General features: G+C 43.3%; 1 protein-coding gene across 6 annotated transcripts in view; it reads left to right on the top strand.

Moving 5' to 3' along the window:
* Window positions 1-2,141: 2,141 nt before the first annotated feature.
* Window positions 2,142-22,046, top strand: part of TLK2 (tousled like kinase 2) — a 42,475-nt gene continuing 22,570 nt past the window's right edge. Inside the window, exons 1-8 of one of the 6 annotated variants that reach the window (XM_082332028.1) lie at window positions 2,142-2,768; window positions 4,855-4,940; window positions 6,774-6,839; window positions 13,636-13,707; window positions 16,201-16,270; window positions 17,324-17,367; window positions 18,460-18,555; window positions 21,333-21,500. In XM_082332028.1, the coding sequence (XP_082188154.1) occupies window positions 4,860-4,940; window positions 6,774-6,839; window positions 13,636-13,707; window positions 16,201-16,270; window positions 17,324-17,367; window positions 18,460-18,555; window positions 21,333-21,500 (597 nt within the window). In that variant the 5' untranslated portion in view covers window positions 2,142-2,768; window positions 4,855-4,859. Of the gene's footprint in view, window positions 2,769-4,851; window positions 4,941-5,430; window positions 5,448-6,773; window positions 6,840-13,635; window positions 13,708-16,200; window positions 16,271-17,323; window positions 17,368-18,459; window positions 18,556-21,332; window positions 21,501-22,046 lie in introns of those variants that run through there. The other 5 variants (XM_082332027.1, XM_082332029.1, XM_082332031.1 and 2 more) reach the window with 5 other exon arrangements.

Here is a 22,046-nt window from a genome sequence, read left to right as displayed (position 1 = left end):
GAGTTCAGTGAAAACCATAACGAGCAAAACACCATTAGGAAATGACAGCCCCATGATCTTTTCTGGTAGCCTACGTGAAAAGATTGATGGCAATGCGATCCCTGCCAACGCGTGGAAGAGGCAGAAGAGCCTCAGCAGGCTCCCTCCAAAAAGCAGGAGAAAAATTAGATCAAAGTGACCCCCATCACCCCTAAAGATGGGGGGACGGTGCCGTGGATTCAGTGTTACGGCATCCGCTTCCTGTCTGGTGCCCTGAGAGGGTGAACTGCTCCCTTTAAAGTTGGAGGTGTTTCTAGGGGTGGTGGGTGGGGTCCAGAAGAGTCAAGGGGTATGGGAAGTCGGTCCCTTTATTTGGTGTAATGGCTCCCAGATCTTCTCCCTCCACCCCAAATCAAACAGAAATGCACAAATGAAACTTGCACCTTCCCAAACAATGTTAACTTTAAATGGTACTAATTAGCACTCCCCTAAATGGCAGTGATTAGTTTACCAGCTGATGGAATATTTACTCTAGATTTTTTTTTTTTTAAACCCAACACAACACAAACACAAAATGCTATTTATTTATTTATTTATTTTACAAATTCCTGCTGCTGGTTGTGCTGAAAATGTGACTCACGCAGCAGGAGCTGAAACTGGAGTGGCTCTTCTACCGAAAAAACAGATTAAAGCACAGGAAACACAGCTTGCAAGAACAGGCAGGCACTTCGAAAGCCATTTGCAACACCAAGTTAACAAATAATGCCGGCCTTGAAGTATGATAAATTAACAATTTTAAAATAATACAACTTTCCCCTGTCGCCTTGCGAGAGCAGATTTTCTGTGATGCTCCGCCAGCTCTTCTCCACATCATCGCTTTTGCCAAACTGGTAAGTTCCAGTTTGGTCATAAATTGCTCGATGTCAGACGTGCAGTAAAACGGAGGTGATGGGCATCCCTCGCCTTTCCCTGCCCTGGTGTTTTGGAAGGCGAATCCTTTATAGAGCTCCGGAAACCTCTGCTCCCATTGCTAATCCGCGCCTGCCTCCCCTTGGCCAGGCCTGGCCACTTCCTTTCCCAACAAACCTTCTTTTTCCCCCCCCCTCTTCCCTGCTTGTTTGCTTTTCAGAAAGCTGATTCAGCCTTAAAGCCGAGCGGGTTGCAACGCCCGGCAGCGGCGTTTTGCATTCTGCCCCCACTGCCTGGGAGTAAGGCGAATAAACTGCGATGTAATCACTCGTTTGCAGCCAAGATGAGCCCTTTTTTTTTTTTTTTTCTCCTTTTTTTTTCTTGCACAGTCTAGCCTTAGAAAGGTGAGGGGGAACAACATTTAACAGGGAGCTGCTGGGGCACCTGGGGTTGTATTTCACAGGCGGTATCCATATTTGATCAGCCCTGAATGAGGGGGCAAGTGGTGTCGGGGGCCGGGCCCCCTTCCTGGGGGGATTTGCAGGGGTCCCCACAATGAGGGGGTGGGCAGGGATGGTGTGGTAGGGGGGTGCTGGGGTGCCCTTGCATCCTCCCTTGGGGGCATGAGGGTGGTTTTGGGAGCAAGGTGCTCCTGGCTGTGGATGGTGGAGACTGGAGAAGGGGTGAAGAAATGGAGGGGGTGCATGTGTGTGCATGGACACCTTGCCTGCACCCCCTCTCTGGGGACACACGGGGCGGGGGGGGGCAGGTCAACCTCTGCTCCCCTGAGGGGGAAATGCCCCCAGGCCTGCCCTGACCCCCCCTTCTGCTTACAGCCCCCCATGCCTGCCCTGATCCCAAGACCTATCTGCACCCCAAGGCTGCATCTGACTCCACCTTGTGCCTGCTGCCCCCCCCCCGGCCCCTGTGGGCCATCCTGGCCCTCTGCTGCCCCCCAGGCCTATGTGGCCCCCCGCGGGCCTTCCCTGACCCCCAGGGCCTACAGACCCCTCCCCGTACCTGCTGCCCCCCCAACCCCGGCCCCTCCCTCCGCCCCTTAGAGCAGGCACCGCCCCCCTAGGCCCCGCCCCTCGCTGACCTGCCCCCCCCCGCACTGACCTGCCCTCCCCGCCCCTCCCCCGCCCTCTCGCCGCCGTGCAAATCTCGCGAGACGCTGCGCGCTTTCACTAGTGTGTGTGCACCAATCGATCCGGGCCGGGCCGGGCCGGGCCCAGCGCCGCGGGGAGGGGGCGAGCACCGGCCCCGGCACCTGCCCGCGCCCCGCCGCGCCGCGCCCCCGGCAAGCCAAGGAGTCCCCGCAGCCCCGTGCCCCTCCACTCGCTCTCCCCACCTGCCCGGGCGCCGCCGCCCGCCGAGCCCTCCCTCGGGCCTTTGTCCTGCCGCGAGGCCTTGCGGCTGCCGCCGGCCTGCGCGCACCTCGGCCGCGTGAGGTTTCTTACGCGAGGCCGGGGATCCGCGGCCTATCCATCCCTTCTCGATCCCCCACACCCGCCCCGTCTCCTTCCCCGCCCCGGAGCCGGCGAGGGGCGAGCCCCCACCTTCACACCCCCCCCCTCCCCCGCTGCCGCCGCCCCCCTCCCCTCCGCCCTTCTCCCCCGCGTGGAGCCCGGGTGCCCGCAGCGGCGGCGGCGCCTGGCTCACGAGAGGCCGCGGAGCCGCCCCTGGCCTCCCCCTCCCGCCCGTGCCGCCGCTGCCGCCGCCGCAGCAGGTTCCCTCCCTCCCTCCTCCTCCTCCTCTTCCTCCTGCTCCTGCCCCCGGCGGCGGCGGGATCCGAGCGGTGCCCGGGGAGCGCTGGGCCCGGGCAGGAGGGGAGAGGAGCGGCGGGGCGGCGGCAGGAGCAGCAGCGGCGGCAGCGCCAGGTGAGAGAGCCCGGGGGCGGCGGGGGAAGAGCGGGGACCCCCCTCGCCTCCCTCCCCGGCGCCGGGCCTGAGGCTGCCCTGGGGGCGGCGGGGCCGGGGGTGGGGGGTGGGGGGAGAAGCCGGGCAGCGACCCCGGGCCGCGGTGGAAGTGAGGGGCGGAGGCTGTTAAACGCTCCCCACCGCTGGCTGCGGCGGGGCCGGGCCAGGGTCACGGCGGAAGGGCCCGAGGCCTGTGCCCCGAGGCGGCGGGAGCGAGGCCTGGGCCGCGGGTGGCCGCCTCGCCGGGGCACGGCGTAGTGCAGGCCCCGCGGGCTCGCAGCGCGGCCCGGCCCGGTAAGAGCGAGGCGAGGGGGGTCGGCCCAGCCCGGCCCGGGGGAGCGCGGAGGCCCCGGCCCGGCGGGGGAGGTGAAGGGGTGGGCACGGCCTGTGAATCCCCGGCCTGGGAGTTGAGCTGCGGGGGTGCCGGGGAGGAGGAAGAGGCAGGCCGAGGCGGTGCAGCAGCTGGCACCGGGGCAAGGCTGCTCACTCTCCGGCTTATTTTCAAACGCGTGCCTCTGTTTCCCGAGTGGGGAGGGAGGATGGGAGAGAGGTGCTGAAAATCACCCCGCAAAGGAGGCGGGGAGGGCAGGGAGGGAATGCCATCCTCTGCTGGGAGGGATGGAGGGGGGGGATCCAGGGCAGTCCCCAGGCCCCAGGAGGGACCTCGGCCCTGTGGTGGTGGTGGTAGGGGAAAAGGGTTGGGAACTTGTGGCAGTCCCTTCCCTAGACCAGCATCCCGGCGTGGGGATGCGATTCCTTCCCGGATGGTCACCCTGTGCCGCGTAATGGGGGAGAGACCTGGGAGTACTCTAACATCTTTTCGGTCATGGCTTGTCTGTCATTTTCCTTGGTGCACAGATTTCCTGTTTTGAAAACTAGCCTCATAGCTTTGTTGGGGTTTTAAAGCCTGTAGTAGAAATAAGATTCTCTAATAACCGCATTTAGTATCCCATTAGTTTTTGCGGCTTGTTGCTGATTTGGGAGAGCAATTGTAAATGCCCCTGGATGGATTCACTTTGCCCCCTGTAACTTAGATCTGCAGCATTTGGAGGAAACGGCAGGGACAAAATGGACAGTTAATAAAAGGAACAATTGTATACCGCCTATTCTAGAGGGCACTTGCTGCCCTTCAAGAACTTTCCTCATCGCATATGCTCTTTATACAGCAAATCTTTATCTTCCATCTCTTTTTTTTTTTTTTTTTCCTACCTTAGTCCAGAAAATGAAACTGGAACAGACATTTCTGGAAATGAACTTGATTGGTGCAGTTGGAAAGATGTGATTCACAGTTATAATGAGCATTGAAATTTGTCCCATTTTTTCGCATTTCAGTATTCAAATTGTATATTTCCTGATTTTAATGTGTTTACACAACTATGCTGTTTGTTTGGTTTGGTTTAGTTTGTTTTAACCCTTCAAATAATGGCATCTGTTGTGTTGGATTGCCAAGAGGTACCTCAGATACATCCCATATACAGAGGCAGCTGTTACGCTAGAGGTATCTGATGCTTTACTCTATGAAGTAAAAGGTTTAAACAAGCGTTATTTTCATCTTATAATCGTGCATGGAAGAACCTAAGCTGCTGTCGGTGAAATCTAGAGTTCAGGGAGATGTAGTATTTCCAGGACTGGTGAAAAATAAATTATGGGGTAAAGAATGTTGCTTTTTTTTCTCCTAGTTGTGCAGCATGGATGAAAAGCTCTGAAGCTTTTAGTCATAACACTCTGGTCCTATGTTTTTCCTTTTAATAAAGCATCCAGTGGGAGAATGTGACATAATTGGTTTCTTGGATTTAGAGATCTTGAAATGGCTGGTACAACAGATAGAAGAGGAAACGCTCCAACAGGGTTATGGTTTAAATACAGTAATATGGTGGCAGAGTCATGTTATTCTTGCACAGTAATCTTGCATTTCTCTTGCAAGAAAATGCTTTCTACATGGTTATGCTGCAGAACAGGCCCTTTTGAGTCTCGTCAGTGGCACAGAATGTTAAATCTCTCTCCTTTCCCTGCATTGCATAATCTGAGTGTTGTTCTCCCATAGCAGCAGAAATGATGGAAGAATTGCATAGCCTGGACCCACGAAGGCAGGAACTACTGGAGGCCAGGTTCACTGGAGTTGGGGTTGCTAAGGTGAGTATAAGTACCTTTGGTAACAGACATGACTGCTTATCCATCCTGCGCTGCACTTTGGTTTTTTTTAATTTCTAAATTGATAATTTTGCTTTGCTGGCAGAATATTTTGTATTGATAGTTGTGTTTTGACCGCTAATTTATGTGAAGTATGTTTCAGAGGAATGAAAATGGGATCTCTATGAGCAAATGTTTTGCTATACAGAAGATTTTGGCTTCTGATTACGTTCTTAGGAGTTGCTCCATCTTAAGGCAGCTTGTACACCCCAAAAAAACCCATGACAACTTTGTCTCGGAAGTGGGAATCTCATCTGTCTCGTCTCTTCTCCGAGTATGCATTTGAGAACTGAATTTGGCCGCTTGTTAGATACAGTTTCAAGTTTACTGTGTTTGATACAACGTGTAACCAGACTTAATATATTCAGGAATTTGTGCAGTTCTTTGTGGGTGCAGCGTGCTAAAATTGTGTACTTGGTCGCATAGAACACACACAAAAAGTACTTGAAGGTAAGCTCTCCTATATCTGTGATCCACAACCTGCTAGTAAAATCCCATCTTTGTCCTCATGTACAACTTCATAACCGTTCAGTAGCTGCATTTCTTGAGTAAGGCAATTAAATAATAACATTGTGTAGTTGCTTGATATACTGGCATTAAGCTCTTAGTTCTCCAGATGTTGTTGGTAGTGTTACTTGATAGTCTCTCTGAGCAATAAAATGGTGGCAGAACTCATCTTAAACTAGGTCAGTGATAAGGAGTTTACTTTTGAGGAAGATACTGAGTTTTGGGCAACATCAAGGTAGATGGTAAAACAACATATTGCTAGATAATTTTCAGAAACCTCTTGGAATTATTTAGGGAAGAAACTCTGTAGATGCTGTATTTCTTAGAAAAATCCAAAGCAAATCAGAACTTGAAAAAGGGTTTCGTTTGAGTTCATACTTTTCTTTCTGATCTGTACTTCAGTCAGAACTCAAACAAGGTTAAGTCTTGGAAGGGAGCGTGAGTGAGTAAAATGTTCAGCTGTAAGGTAGTGAGCGTAGTAAGGAAGATTAATGCTAGAAGTTGTTCAGGGGTAATAATTTCAGTTACTTCAGTAAGAGTGTGGGGTTTTTTTGATCTTTACCCCACTTTTTTAATCTTAAGGCTTTTACTAGCATAAAAGTTTATGCTACATAATGTGTTTATGATCTTGAAAGACTCGTTTTATACAACATTGCAACTTTTAATGTATTTTTTCATCTGTTTCTTACCTCTTCCTCCCATGTGTGTCACTTTAACATCTTTCACTACACCAATACAGATAAAGCCAAACAACTTTCTATAATAGCTAAGACTTAGATGCATAGACACTGTCATTGCTTTAAAACAGTGCCAACGTACTCAATGTTCACAAAGAATGTTAGGAACTACTCTTTTTAAAGGAATAACCTTTAAAAGATACTGGAAAGCAAATCTTAATTATGTTTTCAATATGTTTGGAGCAGAAAGTACATGCCCTTTCTCTGTAGGGTGAATATTGAAAAGTCATTTTTGTTTCTAAAGCATATCAAAGTAAAAAAGCCTCGTTTCTTGGAGGCTTCACTTTGAGCAAAGCTCTTCTGTTACTGAGTTTTATTTTTACTTGTTGTTATGCAGTATAGTGTTTTACTTTGTATTAGTCAGTAAACTGTTAAAGTGCATTACACTTATTTCGAACAAGATATATTTATTTACCTGCATACTTGCTAATTTGCAATAGATCAGCCAACCGTTGATATGAATTAGCATGACTACTATGTTGCAGCAAATCTCGGTTGCAATATTAATCTCAGATACTACATTCCCTCCCAGGTTGGTGCTTCAAATTCCCTCCCCACCCCCCCAAGTCTCCGTCCGTCATGCTCCGCACTGGCATTGGTAGGTCATTGTCTTAAAGGGAATATATTGGGAAAGCTGTGATACAATTTGTATGATTCAACTAAGATTTTTAGCTCTCTCCAATTAAATGTTGAAGGAAGGCTACATAGGGTAAGTTAGTGCCATCTAGTGGGACTGGGACTGGCATATCCTCTTGGGATAGAAGGTATTCTGTTGCTGTTTATTGCATAAAAGGAAGAAATGTCATCTTAGATGTGCTCCTATTGGGTGAAGGCAGCAGGCAGTTGTAACTGAGCTTCCTGCCTTCCACTGACTTGGTGTATCACTTAGTGTGTTTGGTTAGGTTTCTTTAATGTTTAAAAATACAGGGTATATTTATTTTGGACCTGTTTAAAACTAATGTACTAGTTTACATCCTTAATACAACTGCAGCTTTAAAGCCCACTTTCCCTGCATGTTTGCAAGTAAAGAACAACTATATGTGTTTCTGAGAATGAATAAGACTGTGCTGATCTAGAATAAATTTTTAGGCTTGAAACTAGAAAAAAGCTTCTAGTCATCAGAATAATGGGATTCTGGAAGAGCTTTCCAGTAACAGTAGTAGAGGACAGAAATCCTAAACTGTTTTGGAAACAGCTGTGTGCTGTCACCTCCTATGGTAGCTGAAGGCACAACCCAATGACTGAGGTCATTTGCAGTCCCAGATGCCTCAAAATTCTCTTGCAAGTCTGTGATGAATTATCTCACCTAGTAGCTGGAGAATATATTTCTCTAGAAGCTTGGAGGTAATACACGGAATCAAATCTACAAGCAAGGAATGTTTCTAGGCAACTGTTATACTCCTGTGGTTCATCCAGGTCACTAGATAGCTTCAAAAAGCCAGCGATGCTTTGGATGTCTATTCTTGCCATATGGTAAAGTGCCATTCTTCCCCAAATTTGCAAAGCAAGTCCTTGAATTAACACGTGACTATCTGACACCTACCAGTATTCGTGCTTATTTAGCTCCCATTTATGTTTACTTACTAGGGGAAATCTAAGTGTATTCACTTGAGGCATTATTCTGACTAGTAATCTCAGACATCTTCCTTGGGTCAGTAGGTACAGAAAACAAAATGTAGTTTGTTTCTCTAGATAACATTGTTTAATTTGGTCTGTTCTCATCTTGTATTTCCCTTCCCCCTGTCTGGGTGCTGCCTTTAAGATATCAGGCGGGTTAACTCCAAAGGATTTGTGTCATTTCCACAGACTTTTCCTGGACAAGAATTGGAATAGGTAATTGTGATAGGTGAATCTGTATTTGCACACAGCTTGTCTCGGGCTTAACCAGGGTGGATCATCACAGCAGCATGCATATCTTCTACAAGTTTGGTCTTTAAAAGATCTTTGAACTAAGTTGTATGTGCTACTTGATTATAGCTAAACTTAAAAGGCTGAAGTGTTTCTAGAAAGACTAACCTTCTCCATTGTGCTGTAGGAATCTTGTCGATCAGATGACTGTGCTAGAATTGAAGAAGTATTGGTCTTGGTGGTAGCTGCTGCTCCCTTTTCTCCCTCTTTGAGGTATCTTAAAGAGGGAAATGAAAATAACCTGAAGAGTGTCACTTACGTTGCAGAACATCTGCCTCCAAAAAGAGAATTGCTCATAAAAAAGAACAGCATTTACCTGTATTATTTTGGGTTTTACCCTTTCTCTGTCACTCTAGCAGTCTTGATCAGTTCAGTAACTACTGGTTATGTGGTCTACTTAGCGACGTTTTTAGCAGCAAAGTTACAAAGTTGAGAATTAACACATGAGAATAATCACGGCTTCCTTGGAGGGAAGCAGTGCTGCCCAGTGATGGTCCTTAACAGGTGTCACATGCTACCAGATCTAGTTAATAACATTTTTGAAACTTAGAATTGAATTATCAGTTACCACAGACAGTGTCAGGACTTTATGCCGGATACTTGAAAATTGTTTGGATGCTTCCATGTGCAACATTACTTAATTCAAATGTGTTGTCTGGCCACTAGAGCCCAGAAATAGTTGTCAGATCTCAGTTCTATTTCTGCCCCTGAACTGAGGGTTAGGGTGAGTTGCATGACCCTTCTGTCCAGTTTGCCATGAGTAAAATAAAAATACCATTTTTTCATCCGGAGAGAACTCCTGAGGCATAACAGAAGCCAAAAAATCCTATTGCAAATCTGCTTACCCATCAGATATAGCGGATGTTACCTGTGAACATCTGATAGATTAACTTCTGATGGCAAAAAGACAGGTGATTCAGGGATTTCATTATTGGCTATAATACTGAGCTTTTCTAAAAGCATAATTCAGAAGCAGGCTGTAATTCTCATATTTATGTGATTCTTGAAATAAGATAAGAATATGTTAATCAAACCTGGCTTATACGGTAGCACTGGACCAGAGTAACTGGAAAACCATTCAACCATTTCACTTTGGTGTAAGCCTGTGCGGAGTCAGCACTAACTTAGTGGAACTAAGGATTGACTTTTTCCCTTTGAAATCTCTTGATTTGCTACAGAACTCGGGAGAATTAGGGTTACGTTGGCTTGAGGCAGTGAAGCATGTCTCCGCCATTGAGTTAGCAAGAGAATTTTGCAATGCATGTTGCTGTAAGTCCACATTGGAGACTCTGGCTAGGCAGCTTGAATTCCTAGAGCTTTCTTTCAATACGAGAGAGTTGGAGAGCACAAAATGGAGACTGCCCAACAGAAGAGTTGCGGAAAGGCCTGAGGGATCATTTTTGGGAGCTTGGAGAGGCTGAGGAAATGAACAAGTCATGCGAGGTAGTAGATGGGCTCGAAGAGGAGATAGGTAAGGGCAGTCTGAGTCAGGCTGGCTTTGTTGTGGAAGATCCGATGGGAGCTGTTATCAGGCTAAGTTGTTTCTGTTGAAACGTCAGCCATTGTGCCTCATTTGTGGCCTTTCCAGGGCTCTTGCAAAGGGAGAAATGACTAACCAGCTCGTGTGAGTGGACAGATTTTAAATTCTTGCCTTTGAGTAGGAGTCTTGAAAGTGCCTGCTACTGTTGCATCCACTTCTCAACATGGAGGTTTTGTTGTGCATAGGTAGGTCACGGACTTAGAAGCAGCAGTTGATAGGTGAATCACAAGGGAAAAGAGCATGCCAGCTTATCTCAGAAAGAAATTCCTTGTGGAGGAGGAAGTGTGTGCTGTTCTTGTGCTTGTCATTTGGGTAAACACTATAGAAACTATTAGCTTATTTCAGATGACCCACGTATTTTGAATTTTTGCTGAGCCCCATCACTGATTCTCTTGACAGAGTACAGTGGATGAGTGGGTTGTAAGTGATATCAGAGAAGTGCAGTGTTACCCCAAAGTAGGCTATGCTAGAAAAGCTAGATGTCAGTGCAGATGACTTTTTCAGGAACAAAATCGATAAGCCCTTCCTGTGAAAACCATTGCATGTTTATTATTCCCTGCTACTACTACCCCAGCAGTATTCTGATGTTAGTATTCTTTGTCATTGCTTACTTGTTTTTTTTTCAAAATTCAGGTTTGTTCCTTTAATTCCTTTTATGTCATGACCACTTATAATGGTATGCTAAATTAAGTACTGAACATTTATCCAATGTCAGTTGCTGAGTTAAATGTAAACAGTCAGGAGTGATAAAACATAAATTTGACGGTTTCTTTATACACACACTCTCTGACTGTTAGTTGAGTGGAAGATGCTTAGATGTATAGTTTCTCATATCCATTGTCTAAACTTGTTGCTATAAGCAGTTGATAACATGAGGTAATGTGTGAAACTAGATATCTAGCTGGCTGATCAGGAAAACTTGCTTTTTCTTTCTTTTGCATAACTACGTGAGAAGAGGTGCAGCTGAGGACTAGGTCATGTTCCTTAAACATCCTAGGTATTGCATCTTTATTGCTTCGAGTACAGCATGTTCTAATGAATGATTTGTGTTTCCATAGCTGGAATACCTTAAAACAAGACTTTTTTGCCAACTTTGACATGAACAAGATGCTTCAGTTCCTTGCCTGCAAAATAGGCCTAATCCTTTACTGTAAGAGGAGTGTCAGTGAAAGGCCAGCTAGAAGATCATCAAGGGAGAGGAAAGCTCATGCAGTGGAAGTGGGTCAAAACTTGCCTACAAGGAATTAATTCTGCATTTGTTCACAATATCAATACACATGACAGTGAACTTGCTCAATACTTAACAGATATCTGGCAAGCTGTTCTTTTCTGGTTCCATAACTGAGTAGTTAGTTCCTTTTTACCCTTTCTACTGCTGCGTTGGGTTCAATTTTACAACTTTGTCAGTATAGTTTCTAGAGGAAGTTTTAAAGTAAAGGGAAAGTAGGTTTTTTGCTCTTCAAGAATCTGTGATCAGAACTGAACTGCTCTTTTGTTGATGCAAAAAATGGGTTTGATTCCAACTGCTAGAGCTGTAAATTTCCTGTGCAGAATAGTCGGTACAGGTAGTTGTGGTGCTAGAAGTAAGAACAACATTGTGAATTTTGTATTAGGCATTTTTCAAGCTGCTTGCATTCCAGAACTTTACATTTGGATGCAAACTGAGTGGATTTTTTGTTCTAGAGAGGATAAACTTGTATTTCTGAAAAAATCTTAGTATCATTTCTGACTATCGATGGTCTCACCAGTTTATTTCTCCAGGTTACCCTGGAAGACAGGTCATTGCTGAAACATTGACCCTTCGTAAGCCACTGACATACCCTTTCAACCACAGTGTTCCTGAAAAGCTCAAATGTGGCATTTTGGGAGCAGCTGTTCCTGTCATTTGTTATCCATGTGCAAAATGGAAGCAGTGAGATTTAAGCAAATGTGGAAACAACTTTCACTTTCATCTTCATCATATCAGAACCCCAACCTGAGACCAGCAAATGCTGATTTGCAGAGATGCTCCTGCACCTAATAAAGCTTGCACAGAAACTTGATGTCTTGGATGTGCTGCTGGGGTTTGAGTTCATGAGAGGAAGTGAAGGATTTTAGAGGACAGCATTTGTGCAGTTTATAAACAAGCTTTTTACATGGATGAAAAGATCAACTTTCTGTTGCCACTTGCCATAAGATATTACTTTTTTTTATCAATAAAGCCTTCATATGGGTGTGGCTAAGGTTAGTGTTGTCACTTCTGTTAAGTCCTGTTGGCCAAGGAATAAATCCCTGGAATAACCAAGAGTTGTATCTGTAAGATTTCTGAGCCATCATGTTGGGTGGTGGGGAGCTTGCTTCTTTGTTTAAAAAGCAGCTATTGCTGAAGAGATGAGGTAAAAATATCTTTCTGGTCTTGAACTATTTGTGTGATGAGTTCAAGGGGTAATGGTATGACTGAAAGAGTATAAATCTGCAATTTTTCTTAAAGTAATTTGCTTTTAAAAAGGAATTCTAAATGTGTAGCTTCTTGAGCTATTCAAGTGGTGGTGTGTGTTTGTTTGTTTTGTTGAAGCAACTAAGCATGTCCTTTTAGGAGAAACAAATTTAGTAGTTAACATTGACAGTGTAATACAGAAGGTAAACAGAACTTTTACTTTCTGTGGATGCCTGCTTGGAAATTGGGGTTAGTAATAGCTGTGTCACAAATTTAATTTGATGGTGGTGGTCGTCTTGTAAATGGGGAAGGGAGAACTGCTCTCCTCAAAAATAATCTACTGTGGGATTTCTCTGTGGTGTTAAGGCTTCTCCCACACCCCTCCCATAAGTCTTCAGCTCAAGTATATAATGAGAAGTGGCTTTGCCTTGAGAAAAGATTGATTGGTAGGAAGCGGTTACTGCAAAAATAAGAATGCTAAAATAGATTAAATCTTTGGGAAAAGATGCTTACAAGTTATTAATGGAAAGGTGGTTTATCATGCCATTCTTCCTGTTAATACATTCCATCGGTAATTGTGAATCTTGTTTTTATATCTTAGTCAAATTCGTCTAGATTTCTTACGTTAGATCTGTGGGAGGATGCTTTTGTGTCAGAGCACTAGGCTAAAACACAGTGACTTTGCATGATTCACTTTTCTTTCCTTTTAAAACCGGTTTTGATATAGTTTTTTTAGAAAGTAATTTTCAAAAATGCTTGGATACGTAAAAATGCAGATGTGTATCCAGTAGAGCCTGCAAAGATGCAGGCAGACTCTTGTAGGTACCTGGACACTATTTCAGTAAATATATTCCAGTCTCTTGAATTCGTGCTTTAGCCTGGTAGGAACAACTGCTCTGTTGGCAGGTCAGCCATGGGTCCATAAAATAGCCTAGTGAGAGAGATTGTCTTATGGGTACCAGTTGTACTGCTGTTAAGACAACTTTCACTTGTTCACTTTCTTAGTGTTAAAAAAGCATAAAAAATATGCATTTAAAGAAAAATCAGTGGTACTGCCAGCATCTGATAACAGTAATAGCTGCCTTGCTAGATAGAAGATGCCTCTAAATTCTTAGCCCAGGGTCAAGCAGATGCTTGCCTGAAGAACTGAGCTTGGAACTACTGCTGCTTAACAAATAATAAGTTTTGTTTCTCAAGCCAGTTGTCTTAGACTTTTATGAATACTGCCGTAGCTGTTTTGTGAATGTGGTTAAATAGGGCAGTTAGGATATAAGTTGATACAGAAGTATCATTGCAAAGGCTGGATCACTATACTAGAAAAGACTGTCCAACTAGCAGTCCAACTTCTGCCTTGCTCCAAACGACTTCTGAAGCTTAGTGCCCCATCATGTGTCTGGGTATTTGACCCAGGTTGCTGCTGTATCCATGTGACTTAGAGCAGTGTAGTTAGCCTGGAGATGCAGTGTTTGATAGGACATATCTGCCTGGTATGGAAATTGTTTCTAACAGTCTTTACTTGTTTTTCACTAGGGTCCATTAAATAGCGAGTCTTCCAACCAGAGCTTGTGCAGCGTGGGTTCGCTGAGTGATAAAGAATTGGAGGTAAGCAGGCACAAATCCTCATTGTAATCGTGTTTAAGGTGGACATGATTGAACTCAAAACATAGAAGGAATGGTGTGAGAGTGAGTGACAGTGTTCTTTGGGGTGTGAAAGGGACTAGTGGAGGTATTTAGCCTAGCTCTCAACCCTACAGTCTTTGGACCGTGCTGTGAAACAGTCCTCCTTGAAGCTTCCCACCGTAGCAGGCAGATTTTACCCAACCCCAAAACCACAGCATTCGTAAAGCTCAGCTTATGACATTGTTTTCAGCTGCATTGTGATTTGTTTGCTGGTTTTGGATACAGTTTTGGCCAAATAAGAAGCCAGAGAACATTAATGGACAAGTTTGCTTTACCTATCAAATATGTGAATTTGCAGAAGTCTGTACAAAGCAGAGCATTTTTATGAATCATTCTGTGGAAGTGTGGGGAGGTGAAAATTGATGCTTTGTCCCTGTTTAATCTCACTGCTTTAGGATTAACTATTTCAAAACACTTGCTAAAGCAGCAAAATTAATTGTAGAGTTACATTTTTACTTTAAAATTCCATGTTAATAAAGCAAAATCTCAAATTTAAATGCATTTTCTTATGCATTTAAAGAACTTCCCACATGGTTATCAGGTAAGTTTTGGATCATATTTCCCTCTATTATATGGCAGTACTGATATGAGGTGTCTGGTGAAGCTAAGTCTTTCGAGAACGCAATATCTTAAACTCCATAAAAGTAAGTGTAGTTAATAATGGAAATCTGAGTATTCATTCTTATTTTACTTGGGTTTTTTTATGAACTTCTGTGGAGTGATTTAAATTGACCAAGCTGACATAATCAGCTATTTCAGTCTGTAACAGATAATGTTGTATGTAATTTTTGTTATGTAAGTACTTGAATGGAATAACAACTTAAACTGAATCTCATTAATATGCTTACAGTTCTGTGGAGGCTGTAATGGAGCCTGTGGTGTTACAGTCACCCCAATGCTGTTAATAAGTTGCTCTTAACTATGCAGTGAGGAGGCTAAGTCATTGACTTTTACACATACAGGAGCTGGTACACCAAATCTCTAGATAGTTACGGAGTTTTCAGTCCCCCCATTCTAAAAAGTACTTTGCAGACACAATACCCACCTCTGTCTTAACATCCCTGCCATGCTCTTACCAAAACAATAACATGTCGGTGACTGGCCAGCTGGTAATATGGGACTGTAGATGTCCAGCATCCACTGGGGACACAGCCAGGTTTAGATTCTGGCTGTGTCAGCTGTATCCTTTTTATCCTATTAAAGGATGTAGATTGATTTCTGTGCTTACTGTGTGCAAGTCTTTTGGCAGAGATCTTTAAACAGGGCACTTTGGACTTTGATTTCCAAAGAGCATGAAATTTAGGTTTACCACAAACTTTCTGGCCATGGCTTTCCCTCCCCCAGAGTTGCATTTTGCCCACTGTGGTTTTCTTCCTGCCACCAGGCTATAGTTTAGTGGTGGCTGCAGTGATTGTAAAGCATATAGCTCAGAAATTATTTGGGACCCTTTGGGATAAGAAATGTTTTTAAAATGACGTTGGTGATGGAAATGATGAGATAGCTTGCTTTCCAGCAACCTCAGTCAGCTGCTTCTAGCGCAGTGTTTCCTAATGTTTTCAGCAGGTTTGGCCACGTAAGTGACCCTGGTGATGGGGAAAGCACCATGCCAGGGTCTCCTCCACTCTCACGTGTCTAGGCTTGCTAGCCTTGTACAGACAGATAGGCATGACACTTCTGGAGTCTTCAAGCCTCCCACCTGTGCTCCGTACTGTGCCTGTGCATAAATATATCGCTGTCCACTGAGAAGCTGCCCCTCAGGTCTCTGGTTGCTCACAGAAATGGCAGATGCAACCAACCCTTGACTTTAATGAGAGATAAGTCCAGATGAATTGCTGCATCTGTGGTAGCTTTCTCCTGGCTGCTGTCTTGGGGAGCTCTGCCTTATTTTGTGTAATGTTGCAGTTGTGCACCAGTAGACAGGATAGTTCTTGTAGCCATCTGCAGAGAGCTTTGGGAAGAAGCATTAGCTGCAGGCAAGATGAATTGTCCTGGTAGACTGTGCGTAGCCACTGGACTGCAAATTTGGATGTCTGTACTCAAACCTCTTGTCATTACTCCTCTTGTACCAGTACTGTGATCGCCATGAAATGGTTTATACAGGTTTTTATAAGTGTTTGAACTTGTTCTGCTAACTGTGTGAAGTAACTGGGCAGTAGACGCTGACTTGCTGCAGCTGAAATAAAAAAAAAAAAAAAATTAACCTCATTCCTGTGTTCTCTCCCTTCTGCAGTGCATATTATCAGAAGGGAGTACCTATTTGAGAGCAGTTGTTTCTTTAAGTACCAGCAGTAAAAACAAATGCACCAGAGAAGTGAAATGGCCACTGGGGATATGGAGCAGATTATTGTGTTTTAGTATTTTCTTTAAATCTTGGAATAACTGCAGAAATGTTAATTTTGAAGTATTGTTTAACAGACTCCTGAGAAAAAACAGAATGACCAGCGGAACAGAAAAAGGAAAGCAGAAGCATATGAGACCAGTCAAGGTAATTCATTCTCCTGACCCTGCTGCAGGATTTCTGAACAGTTGGTAATTTGTGCACGTTTTGCACAGTCAGTGTCCTAGGAAACTAATGGCTTTTCTCAAGGGTGTGTCAGGCAGCTTGTTATAAACTACTCCATGATGGTGCAGTTCTCTTCTGGGAGCCTTGTTATCCTCATTGGTAGGAAAATACTTGTCTTGAGCTTATTCGCAGAAACTGTTGCATTTTTATGGGACAGACTGCCCAAGGGCTTAATATGGCTTCTCTGAAGTGTTGTCTTGGTCCTGCGTCACTATGTATACAGCAGCCAGACTTCAAAATACAGGCTGTACTCTCTTCCTTGCTTCTTGAGACGTATGCCTGCCTTGTTAGAGTAAGTTCTTACCACAACAAATAGAGAACAAACTGTGCTCAAGTATTAGAGCAGGCAGTGGTGTCTTAGAGTACTAAGAAATACCCATCGTGTTCAAGTCCAAGTTCAGATTTTCTAGCAAATGGGCATGGGGGCAGATTTCTACTTGTTTTATTCTTCAACAAGAAAGTAATGAGGATTGTGTTGACAACTGCTTTGATAATATTATAATAAGAGAAAAGGGCTAAGTTTTAATGAGCCGGTATTAAGCCACCACTAATTATCTCTCTAACTCTTATAGGAATGCTTGTGAGAGATCTAATATGCAGTAATTTACCTGAAGGCTGAGGAGTAAAAGTACCCTTTGCTCTGTCCTTATCTTGAAGGAAATTTTGGAGAACCTATGCAATGTTCAATAATGTTTAGTGTTTTCTAACTACTTTAGCAAGTGCAAATGCTGTTTGATTGGATTTGACATGTTTGGAATTAAGAGTTAATTGAATTTTCAACTGTAAACCCTCCCAACAACAGCACAAGAGCTGTAACCGTGGGGCAGTCTTCTGTTGTGCAGAAGCTTTTGTTGTGATACGTGCTGTACCTTTCTACAGTGTGTCAAGATATAGGAGCAGTTTTTTAGAATGGCATCATGACTTCTGTTCTTAAAAATATCAACTCTTATTTTCATCCTTTGTTTTCCTTTTTAGGAAAAGGCACTCCTAGAGGACATAAAATTAGTGATTATTTTGAGGTAAGCATCTCTACATTGAGAAATCTGCTTGAAATCACAGTAGGCAAAATCTGTAGATGGAAGTCTGTAACGTGACTTCTGTTACTGATCCATCATTGAAGTCATTGATTGATGATGTTAACCTGATATGCTCAAATCTGATTAGGTAGAGGATATGAGATTTTGGAAGTTGGTTTTTAAATTAACATTTCCTTGAACAGTTGATAAAGCATTTTTTAAAAGAGCAGCCACATAAGTACAGGTTCGAGGTTGAACCTGGATCTCAGATGAGGATATCTCTGAGTATGCAAACCTATTTTGATACAGGTCCAGTGCTGCCAAAGAACCTACCTGCAAAGTCCCACTGAGTTGAGTAGGAAGTTGTTTACAGTGTTCCCTCTTTAGAAAAGCTTGCCATGGGAGGCTGGCACCACACAGGAGACGGAGACTTCTCCCCGCAACAGTGATGGACATTCTAAAAGTCAACATTATTTTTTTATTGCATAGTTTCTGAAGTTTTCTAGGTCTGCACAATAAGGAGCTCTAGCTTTTCTCTTAAGTTTGTTCTTTATTTTACTGAGTAACTTGGAGTCAGAAATTAAGTACTTATTAGTGCTTACTTCTTTCCTGGCTAAAGTTTTTTGTAAGTGTGGTGCACTGTGTGGTGCAGGAACATACGAATTTCTGTACCGACTAGACCAGTTGCCCAGCTGCTTACATATCCTGTCTTTAACAGTGACTGCACAGATGCTTCAGTGAAAGTGTACATTTCTTACACTTCTGTGGAGCACAGTTAGACATGTCTCCTCACAGGGAATGGGCTTCCTAACTTTATACAGTAAATAAATGATCTATATCCAAGTGTGCAGGTTTATATCTTTTTGTGTTAAAAATGTGAATGTTTGTCTGAAGTTCTTACTTTTGCTGTTCTTTTTGAAAACATTGCATGAAATTTTAAGGTTTTCCTCTTTGCTTATACTCTGTTTAAATGAGTCCCTAGAGCTTACACGGCTTCATTTTTGAGATTAATGTGTTTCTTCTGTGTCTGTTAAATTTGCTGAAATATAGTATCTCTGTGGAATTACTGATGATAAAATCTGTTGCTTTGGCCAGTTTGCTGGGGGAAGTGGCCCAGGAACCAGTCCCGGTAGAAGCGTGCCGCCTGTCGCCAGATCATCACCACAGCATTCCTTATCCAACCCCTTGCCGGTAAGCATTCCCCCTCGGGACAAAGCTGGTGTCATGGCGTTGATTAGGTTGGTGGCTGTGCTTCAGACAGGTAATAAAAGGTTCTGAACAGGAAATAAGGGTCTTTTGGTGAGTGATTTGGCTTATTCTCTATTCAGTTGGGTTTTTTGTTTTGTTTTGGGGTTTTGGGTTTTTTTTTTGTTTTTTTTTAATCTGAAACTGGGTTCTGGCAGCAAAGCCAGTTGTCTAGGCCCCTGTAACAGTGGCTAGTCCAGTTGTAACTGATATGAATATCTGAGCTCAAAGTGTGCAAGATGAATGTTTTTAGCATGCTGTGTGGTTACAGGTAGATCACTGTCCTTAATAAAAGGTGGAACTGACATATTAGTTATCTTGTATTCCGTTGCAGCTCATGAACTTCTCCATCGAGTTGGGAGTATGTTGTATGTTTGTATAGCACTAGTACAATGATATTCCAATCTTGATTGGACCCTTTGGGTATACTGGAAAACATGCATACCATAATGATATTGGGAAGGTCTTTTACTTCTGTTAACATGCACGTGACTTGTAAGGAGCGTTAGCAAAAACTTGCAAAGAAGTGTGTATACATGCATATCTGTTGCTATTTTTTTGTTACATAATTCCATTTTGCTGTCGCAGCGTTTCTGCGAGATCTGAATGTGAAGAAATAACCAGTATTTTTAAGCCGTTTTAGCACAGAGCAGCTAAAGAAATTTCTTTCAACTAGCAAAGCGATATTCAGAGGTTCTAGTGTCTGATCTCTAGTTTTAACATTGCCTGGGGCCCCTCTTTAAAAATCTTAAGCATTTTTTGAGTGTCACAAAAGTATGGAGCATTGTGGGAAAAGTTAGTATTCCGAAAACCAAATGCAAAGTCTTTACTGATTACATTATTCTGCAGAGACCTTTGCGCAGTTCATGAATGTGTACTGAACTAAATCCCAACACTGAATGCTCTGCTCAGAATTCAATATATGTGGCTAGATTTCGGAAGCTTTGTAATGCTGCTTTAAGGGAGAGCTTCAGATAATGCTTCTAGATATTTTTTATGTTTATAAAAATTAAAATATATCTTGTTAATTGAATGGCCCTTCATCTTATCTTATATTAATTTACTAATACACCTCTTTAAAGAGAAGTTAATGAGAGAAATACCACCTCTGAATGTTGCAGATGTGTGATGTATTAGGTACAGTTCTTTATTCCAGCAGATGAGATACCCTACAGGTGTTTATAATGGGACAAGTTGATTCTTCCTTTGGTTTTCTTCTATGCTTGTATGTACTGAGCAGGTAAAAGTTTGAACGGAGTATTTCTCATGTGGTGAAGAGTGATGTTACAGTTAGTTTCAGCTAGGCCAGTTTGTCTCTCTCCTTACGCAGGTGCTCTTTGTGTTTCTTATCTTCTGTTCTTTACTCTTGCGGCTAAACCTGTAATGTTTGCTTATTCATAACAAATTATTGTGTGCGTTTGCAAGATCTGTCCTCTTCTTGCAAACTGAATATCAATAGTTTGAGCTAAGCCCAAAAAAATGGGGGGATGAGTGAAAATTGGAGAAGATGGAGTATCTTACCCATTACAGATGTCAGTATGGTCTAGGAAGAGAGCACAGTGTTAAAATGTCTTTCACAATGAGACAAACCTCCGAGTTAATCTATACTGTACTGGAAATTTTCTGCAATCAGAACTTGTGGAGAAATTGTAATGGCTTCAGGATGTTACTTCTTGTCTTCAAATCTCTTGACTGCTTTGAATTGCCTTGCTTCTCCTTTGATCAGAAGAATGATTTGCAGGTCTTCAGACTCTTGCAAGGTCGCTCTCACATACAAGCATTCTTTTGGGGAAGAAAGCACACTCTTGACATTTGTAATGTTAGCCAGAAAATATGCTTCAGGTTGCAATTTAGGTTTTTAAGAAAAACTGAAGCCTGATCTGACTGTTTACTTTCTACGTGGTGTATGCCTGGCCCGGAGTTACAGCTTGGAAGGACTTAGATGATGATTACCCAGACTGCCAAGTTTTAGCAGTGATGGGCTGGCTTTTAAAGTGAGGGCAATGAGATTCTGAGTGCTGTAATCAATGTAGCTCAGATGATTCTTATTCTTATTGAACCCAATTCCTGTATCGCAGTTGGAAAATGAGTCTACTGCAGGAGAAAGGAGCTGGCCTTTAAGAGATGCAATGCATCTCTTTAAGATTTTGGAAATGCATTAGTACTTTGCTTATCTTGCAGGAGATTGGTCCCAGCTATAATGACAGAAATGAGGTTACTGTGAAGTCTGGGTCCTAGACATGGTTAGGTTGCTGACATTTAGCAGTTCGGACTCAGTTTGCTTCACCAGAATAACGAATGTATCATGACATTGGCTGTTTTAAAATGAGGCCTTAAAAAACATCAAGTAGTATAATTTTGAATGCATTGACCAAAGTCACAATGCACGAAGATTTTTTTTGCATCTACAACCTATTTTGCCCCGCTGGCTCTGAAACACATGTATTTCCAAAGGAAGGGGGTGTGTTAACTGACAAGGAATTCTGTCCTGTGTGTTCATTTGTTACTTTTTTTTTTTCTAATTGTCAACTGCATCTACTTTTTGATGTCTGCATTAGAACAATCACTCCAGGAGTCCTCTTTTTTTACCAGATCCTCAACATGCTGCCTGCCCATTCCTGAGCTGCTGCTTCGCTGACAACAGTTTTGGCAGAGTCAGAGAATTTCTTTTTTAAAAAAAAAAAAAAAAAAAGTTCATTGTATTTTTTTTGACTGTGTTACAGCGGCGAGTGGAGCAGCCGCTGTATGGGGTAGACGGCAGCACAGCAAAGGAACCGCAGGAGGAACACTCTGCTCTGCCAACGCTGATGTCGGTGATGCTGGCGAAACAGCGGCTAGAGAATGAGCAGCTGGCACAGAGGGGAGGTGGCCTCTGTTTTACTTTTGTCTCGGTGAGCAGCTCTGAAAAGATTTGAATCCTAAGGGATGTTTCTAGTTAAGGGATGGGGAATTTGAAGCTTTTCTGCTCAAAGACAGTGGTTCAAGTGCAGCCTGGTTTATTGATGACCAAGTCTACCATCTTCTGGTAAGTTCATCTTCCTTGTGAAGAGTTCTAGGTCCCAGGCTTTGCTTGTTTAATAAAATGACATGAGTTTTAAGTTAATGACTTATGTAGATCAGAATAATAGCATCTGAGAGGCTAATCTGATAGATGCAAAAAAGCAAGAGAATGAAGTATAGTCTTGCTGTGAGAAGTGTTTGTTTTGGCCTTGCTTAATCTCAACTGACATGCATTATAATAGGCTTTTAAAAGCTTTGTCTTTTTAGCAGGTTGGGCGAGGCTTCTTGAAATAAACTGACTCGCTTGTTTTAATGAACTAAATCTTTAGAGCATTCTTAAACCTTAACATGAAAGTATGGTACCCAGGCCAGGCTGCATCTCCCATGTAAAGATAAGTGTATCTGCATGGGCACTAGTGATCATGCTGAGGAGCATA

The sequence above is a fragment of the Platalea leucorodia genome (genome assembly GCF_965183815.1).
Source record: "Platalea leucorodia genome assembly, chromosome: 22".
Lineage (NCBI taxonomy): Eukaryota > Metazoa > Chordata > Aves > Pelecaniformes > Threskiornithidae > Platalea > Platalea leucorodia.
This window is presented reverse-complemented; position numbering and strand designations above follow the sequence as displayed.